Source organism: Carettochelys insculpta, chromosome 8 (assembly GCF_033958435.1).
Source record: "Carettochelys insculpta isolate YL-2023 chromosome 8, ASM3395843v1, whole genome shotgun sequence".
Taxonomy (NCBI): Eukaryota; Metazoa; Chordata; order Testudines; family Carettochelyidae; genus Carettochelys; species Carettochelys insculpta.
In genome coordinates, this window is record NC_134144.1 from 63,808,357 (window position 1) to 63,821,042 (window position 12,686).

Sequence of the window (12,686 nt, forward strand, 5' to 3'; positions counted from 1 at the left end):
AGCTGGTTCTTGCTCACCACCCCCAGGTACAGCTCTGCTCAATCCCCCTCCCCACCATTTCAAACAGTGGTGGGTCCAGTAAATGAGCACAGCCCATCCCTGAGTTGCTAAGAAGTTAAAATTGTCATGTTACCTATTTACCTTTACAAGATGCAGACCTGAGAGCATTCGACATTTACCATTTCTTTTGTATTCTGAGACGCTCTTTCCTCTTTCTCAGAAACAACTTCTACCACAACTCCCGGGCCTCCAACACATAAGTATAGAAAAATGGAATAGGCCGAGCACTTATGGGATTGAAAGGCATCTGACAGAAATATGGTGCTAGAGAAAAATACTTAGAATTACTAACTACTATAATTCTGAACAGTCAGTTCAGTCATGATGATACTAAAGGGACTCAGCTACCTGGAAAGTTAGCGATGTAGAAAAGGGAATTCAAAGTACTGTAGTTTCAAATCCTCCACCAAATCATAAACTTCTCAGCCAGATTTTGGGGCTTCACAATTACATTTTCCTTTCCCTTGTTGCTATGTGAGAGCCACACAAACAAGAGATGAAGCAGTGAAATTGACTATTCACAGTGTTCCTCTTCCCTTTTGCTGCCTGCGGAAGACTTACACAGACAATGTGGGAAACTAATTCAGGCCCTAGACGTACAATGATTTATGCACATGCTTAACTGGGTTATTTGTTGCTCCGAAAGTCTTGGGAGGAAGGAGCAGGTAAGGGCAGGGCAGGGCTCTGGTGCCTTGGTGTGCAAGAGGTGCATTGGGGAGGGAGGATTCACGGGTAGAATTCCAGTGAGGCTGGAGTGAAGGAGGGACACTCAGGTGGCCCACTCACTATTCAGGATTGCCCATCCTGGCATTTAGGGCTCATTGCTACAAATTGCTGAGCAACCTGGCCCCAATCCTGCAAATCCCTTCCCCATGTGCTTGAAGATGAGCCTGCAAGTGTTTTCATGGGAAGTTAGCATGTGTTTTTATGCTGTGCTGGATCAGAGCTGTGTGGGCTGCACCTTTAAGGATTGAGACGCGAGAGATTAGGATTCAGACAAATAAAGTCTTTAAGATTATCCTGTGATCTCCAGACACACCCATAGCATGTCTGAATTGGAAGATCACTGGATTATATTCTGCTACCGATCATATATGGTGTTACATGTTCCAAGAGTGAGGCAGGAATCAGGTAACTGATAGATCTGTGAGGCAGCCTTATGAAGTTGGTTCACTTATCCATCTTGTGCACAAGGTGAAACTGAGACACTAAATGACCTTGCTTAAGCTAGAAGTTTTCACATCATTTCTCTAGTGCCAGTGCAGCTCCACCAGTGCTGGCAACGGTGGAAGCGTTACCTAAAGGCAGTGAGACGATGCTAAAATGTCTGTGTCCAGTGCTGGTTGCACAGTGTAAAAAATCCTGTCCCATGCACAACCAAGGAGAGTATTGGTTTTCCCAAGTGCAAGTCATGAGTCCTTTTTGGTCTTTGCATAAAAGAAAGCTTCTGGGAGTAGAACTGTTGCATTTCACGAGTCTTCGATTGTCTCACTGGTGCATGCTGTGCCAGAACCTCAGCTGCTGCAAACAGGCATACATAGCTCCGTGGAAGTCAATGGAGTTACATCAATTCACATCAGCTATGGATCAGGCCTGTTGTCATATGGAAGTTTTAACTGTTTCAGTCTTCTAGTGGTATGACAAGTTCAATAGGAGGAAAAAAGCTTCCCTCCTCCTGTTACATATAAAATGTTGTTAAGCTGTGTCATTCTCTCTTCTCTTAGAATCACTTCTGCCCTGTACAAATACGCAGTGTCTCAGTGATGCTGTGTGTGTTAACCTATCAGAGGATTATCTATGCCAATGCAAATATGGATACTACTATACAAACTCAGGATGCCGGGAAGGTCAGTTGGCTGCGGATGACTGGTTTTCTTTATCGCTGCATAGACAATGGTGCCTTCTCTGGTCTCATTCTAATTTTCCCTGTGTAAATGTGAATGTTCAGAGCAAGTCTCTGCCACGCTGACCCATGCTAGTAGAAACTGACCCAGCAAATACTTCCCAGTGGGTTGATCTGTTTAGCTTCTGCAACATTATTGAAACAAAAGGCTTTAACACAATAGACAAAATTGCACTTCCTCAGAGCTAAAGGTGTGAATTAAAGTGCTTCGAAACCAGGCAGAAATCCAAGGGTGGTGTGGAAGCTAATGTTCATGACCAAGCTTGTAAAATGATGGTGCCCAAAATAGGTTTCTAAAAATGGCCTCAATTTCCTCCTCACCAGGTCCTTTTGAAGTGAGCTTGCATAGGACGTGCCCATGCTCAGCATTTGGGGAAATTAGGTGTCACATTAGGTGCCCAAAGGCCAGCTTTTCAAAGCTATTTCGGTGCCTACAGATTCAGATTTGCACCAAGTAGGATTCTTCAGAAGTGTCTAAGACAGTTATGCACCCAGCCCCAGGATTTTAATCAGTAGACACCTTTGGACAGAGCTGGCCAGCATGGCCTGGCCAGTGGGTGGGGCCCAAGGTGCATGTTGAAAGCGGGGCCTGGTTGGTGGATACTATATCCTATTGGAGAGTGGGGCCCTTACGGCACAGGGGCCCAGGCAACCTACCTTGCTCACTTGGCCCTACGGCTGGATGTGTCTTTGGATATCTCCATACCTTTGAAAATCCTCCCCAAAATACATCTCATAGAACTGTAGGACTGGAGGGTACCTAAGAGGTCATCCAGTCCCCTGCTTTCATGACAGCATAAAGTATTATCTCTAGACTATCCTTGACAGATATTTTTTCTCATCTGCTCTTCAATATCTTCAGTGATGGAGATTCCACAGCCTCTGTAGGCAGTTTATTCCAGAGTTGAGCCACACTGATAGTTGGGAAGTTTTTCCTAATGTCCACCCTAAACTGCTTTTACTGCAGGTGAAGACATCTGCTTCTTGTCCTGCCCTCAGAGATTAAGCTTAATTTTTCCTTCGGGCTACTTGTAACAAATTTGAAAAAGTCTTCTGTCAGTTTTCCATTCTCTAGGTTAAACAAACCCCAATTTTTCAATCTTCCCTTTTAGGCCTTATTTCTGGGCCTTTAACCATTTTTGTTGCCCTTCTCTGGACTTTCTGCAGTTTATCCCATCTTTGCTGAAATGAGGTGCCCAGAATTGGACACAATACTCCAGCTGAGGCCTAATCAATGTGAAGTAGAGCAGAAGAACTAATACTTAGAACACTTCTACTAAGGCAACCCTGAATGATGTTGCCCTGTTGGCAACAGTGTTATACTGTTCATATATGCAGGCAGTCCTCAGGCTTACAACACAGTTGATTCCTGAAAATGCTGCCATTAATTGAAACCTCGTAACTTGGATCTGCAATCCACTGCGTTGGAAGAGCGAGTCTCATAAAGTTGAAACTGGTTTTGTAAACCGAATCAGAGTGTTAATTCAGAAATGTTGTCATTGCGGTTTGTCATAAGTTGAACACTGTAAAGTCGAGGACTGCCTGTATTTAGCATTTGCTCCATGATCTAGATAGGCTTAAAATTCAAAACAATTTGCCAAAGCACTTTCAACCCTTCTCAGTATGGTGTTTTCCACAAACTGTATAAGTGTACTCTCTATGCCATTATCAAAATCAGTGTCAAACTTTTTGAAACCACAGAACATCAATATATTCTATTTTTTATGTGGAACACCTATGAAATTAAAAAAAAGAGTGTGGTCAGACCTGCCCATGCCCCCAAACAAACCCAAACAGCAACTTATATAGCAAAAACAAAATGAAATAATTTAATCACCTATCATTGGAACGAAGAAGTAACATCATCTCTGGTTTTAATAATGGAAAATGTAGACCATCAGCGTGTGATATCAAAAAGGTATCAGACGCTCGCAGCACACATGCAAGTTGCAACTATGTTCTGTGGAATATAGTTTAAGAAACACTGATCTAAATCACTAATGAAAATATTGAACAGAACCAGACCCAGAACTGATCCCTGGGGGACCCCATGTTAACACGTAGGTGCCCATTTATTTTGGCATATGTCATTAAATGCTGTAATACTTAGACATGTCCTGAGTTTGTTTGCATTGAGTCATGCTTATTGTTTAACATCATTTCAGTAGCAGTACCACACCAGTTTCTCTGCCCTGCATGCCCACTGATAGATAGCAGGGTATAACCCCTTGTTCAAAAGGGTCGGTTAAGTGAATATTTATCTGAGACTGTCTCTTGCCATAAAAGAAAATTAGCAAATATGGATCCCATATAGAGCTGCTTCCCCTCCCTAAAGGACTGAGAGCCTAACTCTGTAACCCTGTTTCTTACGAATACCTGTCATGAATTAATATCTCTTTTTCTTTTTTTTAAAGGAAAAGTATTCCCTGGACAGCTTACAGTGAGCATAGTGTATTCCGCTGATATTGCAAATCAAAACTCTCTGGATTACAGGAAATTATACCAAAATGTCACGGATTTTGTGAGTTATTTTTTAAAAAAATCTTCCATATATGTTTAATCTTGAGACCTGTTTTCTGGAAGGAGATATGGGTAGGAAAATATAGAAGTTTTGGTCAGCATAACTTACGCCTTCCTCTTTCTCTGTCCTGGGGTATGCTACATCAGTCTAGGGACTACAGTACATGAGAATCAAATATTCTACCATGAAATGCCCACATACCATTCCTGCCGAGGTCAGTGGCAGTTGCCTGTAATGTGTCAGTGATCAGAATTTGCCCCTAATTTGCTTCCCTTATGAAAAAATCCCACTGAATTTAAAACATAGAAAGCCCATGACTGTGTCCTATCCCTTTACCAGCAAGGCAGGCTGGGAACCCTCTCCAACGTATTAAATAAGAGTAAGGAGGATGCATGTAGTCTGGGGGCAGGCTGTGGTGAAAAAAGAGCCTGATAAGAAACTGCATCTGTTTGGCAGTATAAGTTGCATCTGACTTTTTTTAAGTATTGTTCTTTCCCTTTCATAGATAAGAAACCAAGCTTTGCCCTCATATACTAGAACTGGCCAGAAACTGAGATTTCCTTCACACAGGAAATTCCAAGAGTTCAAGATGCCGTTTTGTTCCAAATGGGATCAAAATATCAAACTTCAGAATTTCCTGTGAATGGGAAAGCTGTGTAGATACCCTAAGGGTGCGTCTACACTAGCTGACTACTTCCAAGTAGCTGGCACAACGTCGAAATAGCATGCATCTCATCTACACATGCTGTGTGCTATTGTGATGTTGAAATCGAAGTTAGGCAAAGAGATGTTGAAATCGCTATTCCTATCTGAAGATGGGAATAGCACCCTACTTCGACATTCAACCCTCCATCGAAGTAGAGCATGTGTAGACGATCTGCGTCCCACTACATCGAAATAGCAGGATCCTCCAAGGCGGCCATCAGCTGAGGGGTTAAGAGACACTCTGTCCAGCCCCTGCGGGGCTCTATGGTCACCGTGTGCAGCAGCCCTTAGCCCAGGGCTTCTGGCTGCTGCTGCTGCAGCTGGGGGTCTATGCTGTGTGCACGGGGTCTGCAACCAGTTGTTGGCTCTGTGGACCTCGTGCTGTGCAGGCCGTGTGTGTCTGGGAGGGGCCCTTTAAGGGAGTGGTTTGCTGTTGCCCCAGAAGGGCTAGTCCAGCCTGTGACCCCATCCACAGGCTTTGCTGGCCCCTTATTTTGACAGGGAGCACTTGTGTGTGTGGATGCTCTGAATTTCCTTCCGGGGCGGCTCCTTTCAACATTCCCCGTCGCTACTTTGAAGTTGAACGTCGATGGCACCAGTCCCGGCGGATGTGTAGAAAATACGTGTCAAAGTCGCCTATCTCAATGTTCTTACTTTGAAATAGGCTACTTTGACGCGGTGTGCTAGTGTAGACGTAGCCTAAGAGTCCTAAGTTCTGTTCCATACGTAGGTTAGTGGTATGAGTGAGGGGTTTGTTAAATATCATGTATAGTTGTATAAAGAATGAAGTCTTGGAACGTATTTCCTGGGGAAGTGGGATGTGCTGGGTGATTATCCTAAAGCTCTTTAATGGACTGTGCTGCCAGATTTGCTCCCCCTTGTCCAAGCCAGAGAGAGAATATCTGTGCTTAGCAGAATCCCTGGAAGTGTGGTACTTGAGAGGACAATGCCTCCTACAGTATCTGTGTGCAGTGGTCTTTTATTAGTACAGGTTGAAACATCCAAATCCAGAATTCTCTTGTCTGGCAACATCCATCGTCCAGAAGGATCATGGATCTTGCAGGACCAGAGAGTCCCTGGGGGGGCCTGACAGGAGGAGGGGCCAGCCAGTCCAGCAGCAGGAGCCCAGGGCAGCCACAGCTGGTCTGGTGGCAAGAAGGGAGGGGATCCAGCAGCCTCCACCAGGGAACTGCAGCAAGAGACCCTTGCCCCAGGCTGGGAGCAGTAGCCAGGGCTGGCCCAGCAGGAAGCTGGCCTGGGGAACCGTGGCAGGGGCTGGATGGACAGCCCCTGGCACGGGAGTGGCAGCTAATCCTCGGGAAGCCACAGCCGGGCCTGGGTGAGAAGCCCCAGGCTGGGGAGGGGTGTCTCATTGCTGAGGCTATGTGGGAAGCCCAAGGGAGCTGCAGCTGGGGAGGGGTGGCTGTGGCTGTGAGCTGGCAGCTGGGGAGCCTGTGTGTGGGGGGAGTCAGGGAACTGTGTATGACAGAGAGGAGGGGAGCCCCAGAGCAGGGGCTGGACCTCCAGCAGAGGGGCAGAACTGACCACCCTTGGTTTGGAAAAATCCCTGGTCCTGGGTGGCTCAGGTCCCGAGGGTACCGCACCAGAGTGGTTGAACCTGTATGATCTATGACCCCTCTCAGTCACTCTTTGCTTAGGCAGAAGTCTGTTAGGAGGCAATAGGCATTTGCCTGGACATGGAGTAGCCAACTCTGGGTCCTTAATTTCCCTGCAAGGCTCTGAGAGAGGTGATCCCCCTAAAACTTTCCCTGGGCTATTTGGATCTGTGATCTGGCAAAGATAAGAACCATACTCATTTTATTTTTCACAGTTCAAGGAAACGTTCCTGAATGAGACAAGCTATGGCCAGACGATAATTGTGGCTGTCAGGTAAATTCATCAGCATGCGTGAGTGCGTGATCTCTCCATGCACATAGCATAGACACGGAAGGTATAGCTCTCATTGCTTTCTTACTTTGCCCCCAGCTTATATTCTGTCAAGCCTTATTTAATTAAATCAGACGAAGAATTCAAAATGGACTCAGCTAAACGAGGTTTCTGATCAGTGGGAACTTTGTCATGCTTTTAGGAATGTGGGCCACTTGGAAAATACCTGTTTTTAAAGTCAGACGTTTCAGGCTCATCCTGTGGGGAGGGAGAATCAAGACAATACCCTACCTATTTCTCAATACACAGCAGAACTCCCACTAGTAACAATGGGAGTGTTGCAAAAATTCTGAGAGTAGAATACAGCACTGATGGGGATATGGAAACAGGGCCAGATTCCAAGGAGAAGACTTATGCTCAGTAACATTTTACTCCAGGGGTAATAGCCGAGGGTGTAAGACATACATGGCATAAGACCCTGTTCATCATGAATATGGGTACCCCAATCTGGCCCTTAGTAAAATTACTATTGTATTCAGCATCACTAAGAGGAGAAAATGTTCAGCAGGCCCCTGACAGGGGAGAACAGGGGCAGTTGCAAACAGGGGCCTCTTTGAACTGCCATGGCAGTGCCACTCTACACGGCTGTGCAGGGAAGGAAGGTGCCCAGTGCAGCAGGCTGGGTGTCACTAAGGGCTGGCTGCCCTGGGCCCTGCCCAGTGTTCTGTCTAATTCTTTCCATCCGTGGGCAGAATAAATGTTGTTATGTGCACCTAGGCATGTGCCCATGTGCACCACCAGTAGAAATGCAGTGCTCAGCGTGGGAGGCTGTGGGCGCTGTGCAAATCAGCTGGGTAGCCCATGAATCTTTCCTGGGCAGCCATCCAAGTACTCAGATTACAGGGAACACTGGCCCCACCCCTTTTGCCCTTGGCCACACCTCTTCTAGAGGCATACTGCCATGCCCCGTCCCCCCAACCTTGCCCTAGGTCCCACAGTGGCTATCAGCCCTGCTGAGTTTGGGGGCATATTTAGGACCACTCTTCTCAGCCTTTTACTTATTTGTTCCTGTGCAAACACAACTAACACAATGCAAAAATTATTTGGGCTTTTGTTCACCCATGTCATTTGAAAATCTGATTGTTAAAAGTGTAATGATTAGGATTTAGAATGACAACCCCATCACAAAAAGGTCTGGATGCCCCAAGGCGTTAGCAAGTAGGATAGAGCATCTTAACTTCTTGGTTACCAGCTGACATGAGATTCGTCTTGGTGCTAATAACCAGCAGTCAGTGAATTTGTGATCTCAGTGTAATTTCTAGTGAGAAAGTGACTATTTCACACAATCCTGTTGCAACTCATTTGGCATTTATTTCCTCACTTTTTTGTGGAGCAGATACCAAAGACTGAGACAGAGACTGAAATATCTTCACCTGCTCATGATGGTATCTCTGGGTGATAATCAAGAAGGTACCACACAGTGGTATATTGTGTTTGTGTGTGAACTTGCTCTCGCTAGCTATGATATGCCTGTTTGGTTACAACGATCTGTTGTTAAAGTAAATGTGATTTTTATGGTACTTTCTACAATTTCTCTATATATTCATTTTTCAGACAACCTTCAGCAACATTTAAAATACAGAGTAAAGCCAGTGGAACCATTGTAATTTTAAGCAATATGTTTGAAATCACAACAAAATTAAACTCTGGACAAATTGCTAGTTTAATAGAAAAAACAATGAATGGCCATTCTTTTTTTGTCAGCAATAGCTACCAAGGTAAGTACTGCGCTGAGTACATTGGTTGAGATTTCCCAGGCTCGTGAGGCCAAGATAGTGCTTAGAAACATTGCCCTCCATTAATTTTCATAAGTTATGTGCCTAAATCAGTTGCAAACACAGCCCTTTGTTGTAACTTTTTATCTTTTTCAGGCACAGACAATGTTATATTTGGATTTGGGAATGGAAGAGAAATGTTCTTTTCTAAAATGAATGTTTTGGTGAATGTTACAGGTTCTGTAGTTAATGGGAGTATTGGTATTCAGGGTTTGTATTATCACAGCACCTAGGAGGCCCAGTTATGGGCCCAAAACCCATCATGCCATGTATTGGACAAACACACAATAAAAATACAGACCCTGCCTTTAGATAAGACAAAAATAAAAGAACTAGGACTCCTTTGTTTTTGAGCATAACTCTCTCTCTTACTTGAAAGTGAGGAAGAAAAACCCTTATTGTTTCATTACTCTCCAATAGGGAGTGTCTTACCCTGTCTTCTGAAGTATCTATTATTGGCAACAGTGAGGCCAGCCATCCCTGTTTAGGAAAATATTTAAGTACGTACATGTGCTTGAATAGAGATGGATTAAGCGCATGCTCGAGGGTCTCCCAAACTGGGGACACAGTGACCAGGTATTGGGCTGGATGGTTTGCCAACATATCCCAGTATGGAAATTCTTATGTAACTAAGGGCAGGTCTACACTACATGTCAATCTACATGATACAGTTTGAGTTACATTAGTAGAGTTAAGTCAAATCAATGTAGCTTCGATCTCCTTATGGTGGGGTTTGCACTTGAGGAGGGGTCTGACAGAAAAACTCTCCTTTCAACTCCCCTTACTCATCTCATTCTGCTAGAGTACTGAAGGTGACAGGAGAGCAATCAGGGGTCAATTTAGTGGGTCTTTACTAGACTTGCTAAATCAACTGCCAGTGGATCAATTGTTGCAGGGTCGATTCACCCTGTAGTGGAGACAAGCTCCAAAACAACCAGAACCTGCAGAAGAGGAGCATTAATGCTTACAACTGAACATCTTCTTTAATTTTCCACTTTCCCTGCTACTTCCTGCAAAACTGTCATTAATTAAAAGCAGTGCTTTTTTATACTGGTGCTTGTCAGTACTGAGTACTGGCACCTGGGCAGACCCAGCCGCTGGAATCCCAGTGATAGGAAGGACAGGGAGCTGGCTGAGTTCCGGCTCCTCTTTTTTTCCCCAAGATTAACCCACCTCGGCCCCAAAGCCGCCCATAGTGCTGGCTGGGGACCTGACACTGGGTGGCCTGGTGTGCCCAGCAGAAGGAAGGCTGGCATGGAGGTGTTCCACTAGTGGGGGATGAGCTGAGCCACACCCACCAGAGGGGTGTGGCCACTTAGGTAGCAGGGCAAGTGAGGGGCTCTCTGTGTCTCCCTGCTCTGCCGCCACTGAAATAATGGAACTAAATTCAGTTGGTTTAATAGCTGGATCCCTCCTGCTGCCCTGCTGGCCATTAATCCAATTAAATATAAGCCGTGTCTACACGTGCACGCTACTTCGAAGTAGCGGCACTAACTTTGAAATAGCGCCCGTCACGGCTACACATGTTGGGCGCTATTTCAATGTTAACATCGACGTTAGGCGGCGAGACGTCGAAGTCGCTAACCCCATGAGGGGATGGGAATAGCTCCCTACTTTGATGTTCAACGTCGAAGTAGGGAACGTGTAGTCGTTGCGCGTCCCGCAACATCGAAGTTGCGGGGTCCTCCATTGCGGCCATCAGCTGAGGGGTTGAGAGACGCTCTCTCTCTCCAGCCCCTGCGGGGACCTATGGTCACCATGTGCAGCAGCCCTTAGCCCAGGGCTTCTGGCTGCTGCTGCTGCAGCTGGGGGTCCGTGCTGCATGCACAGGGTCTGCAACCAGTTGTCGGCTCTGTGGATCTTGTGCTGTTTAGTGCAACTGTGTCTGGGAGGGGCCCTTTAAGGGAGCGGCTTGCTGTTGAGTCCGCCCTGTGACCCTGTCTGCAGCTGTGCCTGGCACCCTTATTTCGATGTGTGCTACTTTGGCGTGTAGACGTTCCCTCGCAGGGCCTATTTCGATGTGGTGCTGCGCAACGTCGATGTTGAACATCGACGTTGCCAGCCCTGGAGGACGTGTAGACGTTATTCATCGAAATAGCCTATTTCGATGTCTCCACATCGAAATAGGCTACTTTGATGTAGGCTTCACGTGTAGACGTAGCTATAGTTCTACTGTTTCAGTGGCAGCAGGGCAGACAGCCCCAGAGGAATTTTCTCATGGAACCCTTATTTTCACTTCTCAGAACCCTGGGGTTCCATGGCACCCCATTTGGGAACACCGCTATAGGGCATTATTAGTACCATTTACTTATTTTTTGTTGCTTACAGCTTTGCAAATCAAACAAAGCCATACGTTCTGAAACCAACTTAAACAACATCCAGGTAGATTTGTTTTCCAAGTATCAGTTTGAGGGGGCTTTTCCTGAATCAATTTTAAATAATATAGGAATATAGAAATGGCGATGCTAGTTCAGACAATTGACTGAATTTAGTGTAGGATCCTGTCGCTAAGCAGATAGCACCAAATACCTCCGAAAAAAGCTAGAAGAAACTCCGTACCTGACAATTACGGAGCAACCTGTCCAAAGGTGAAATTTCTTCTAACCCCAATCAATTATAGAGCTGCTCCTCTAGTCAGAGCTTCTATCCAACTTTCATGTCATATATAAATTGAACACCATATGATATATTAAATATAAGCCTGGGTTGTGCAAACAGGACCATCCCTACCATTAGGCAAAGTATGCAGCTGCCTGGGACATCACAAAATGTGCCACAACAAATTGCCCCACATTTTGTGGTGCCCCAGGCAGCTATGTGGTATGCGTGCTGTGTCACAGACTTTGGAAGCCAGCCCCTCTCCTCAAGGCTTGCACTCAGTAGGGCTGTCCCTGGTGGGGTGTAGGACCTAACACACCCCCACGCACGCCCTTTCCTGCCCCCATTCTGCTGCTTTTCCCAGCAAAGAGGACTAGCAGGAGGGCCTGGCACTGGCAGCAGAGGTCAGACCACCCCTGTGTTCACCAGTGGTAGCAGGAAGCAGTGTGGCCTGGCCCCAGCCTGTTCCACTCCACCAGCTCCCAGTTCTGTCACTTTGCTTCCTACAGCTATTGAGTGCGGTGGGATGGTCCAACCGTCTCCTCCAATCCCCTCCCCTAAGCAACACCGCTGGGAGCTGGGAAGTGGAGCTGAGTGAGCTGGGATTGGCTAGCTCTGCTTCCCGCCACTGCCAGTAAATGTGGGGATGGGCCCCACGCCTGCTGTGTCCCTGCCCTGCTCTTCCCCTCAGAGCTTCTCTCCCCATATCCCTCAGCACAGACCCCTCTGCCTGCAAATACTTAGAGGTATGATCCGCCTCATGCCTATCAGTAGTCTCCACTAAGGTGCAGCTCCTCTTTAAAAGGCCGGAGGGAAGAAATGTTTGCAAGAGCTCTTTGTTAAAGCATTGGCCTCTGAGGATAGGACAAGGAGCAATGGGTTTAAACTGCAGCAAGGGAGGTTTAGGTTGGACAGTCAGAAAAATTTCCTCACTGTCAGGGTGGTCAGACGCTGGAATAAATTGCCTGGGGAGGTTGTGGAATCTCCATCTTTGGAGATATTTAAGAACAGGTGAGACAGACACCTATCAGGGATGGTCTAGAACTGCGGTGTCCAAAACGCTCCCCATGTGCCCATATGGGGCAGCATAGGGTGGTGAAATGCTGCTCAGTGGCTCAAGAGAATCATACCCTCAGGGTGCTCCTCCGGCCGCTCTGTGCACGTGCCCCTCCACATG

At 46.3% G+C, this 12,686-nt stretch overlaps 1 protein-coding gene across 1 annotated transcript in view; it reads left to right on the plus strand.

Moving 5' to 3' along the window:
• The first annotated feature begins 1,106 nt into the window (after positions 1-1,106).
• The window catches only part of MUC13 (mucin 13, cell surface associated), a 32,451-nt gene continuing 20,871 nt past the window's right edge, over positions 1,107-12,686 (plus strand). The window contains exons 1-6 of the mRNA XM_075001031.1: positions 1,107-1,191; positions 1,761-1,907; positions 4,378-4,484; positions 7,021-7,079; positions 8,691-8,854; positions 9,008-9,121. Coding sequence (XP_074857132.1) covers positions 1,107-1,191; positions 1,761-1,907; positions 4,378-4,484; positions 7,021-7,079; positions 8,691-8,854; positions 9,008-9,121 — 676 coding nt within the window. The remainder of the gene's footprint in view (positions 1,192-1,760; positions 1,908-4,377; positions 4,485-7,020; positions 7,080-8,690; positions 8,855-9,007; positions 9,122-12,686) is intronic.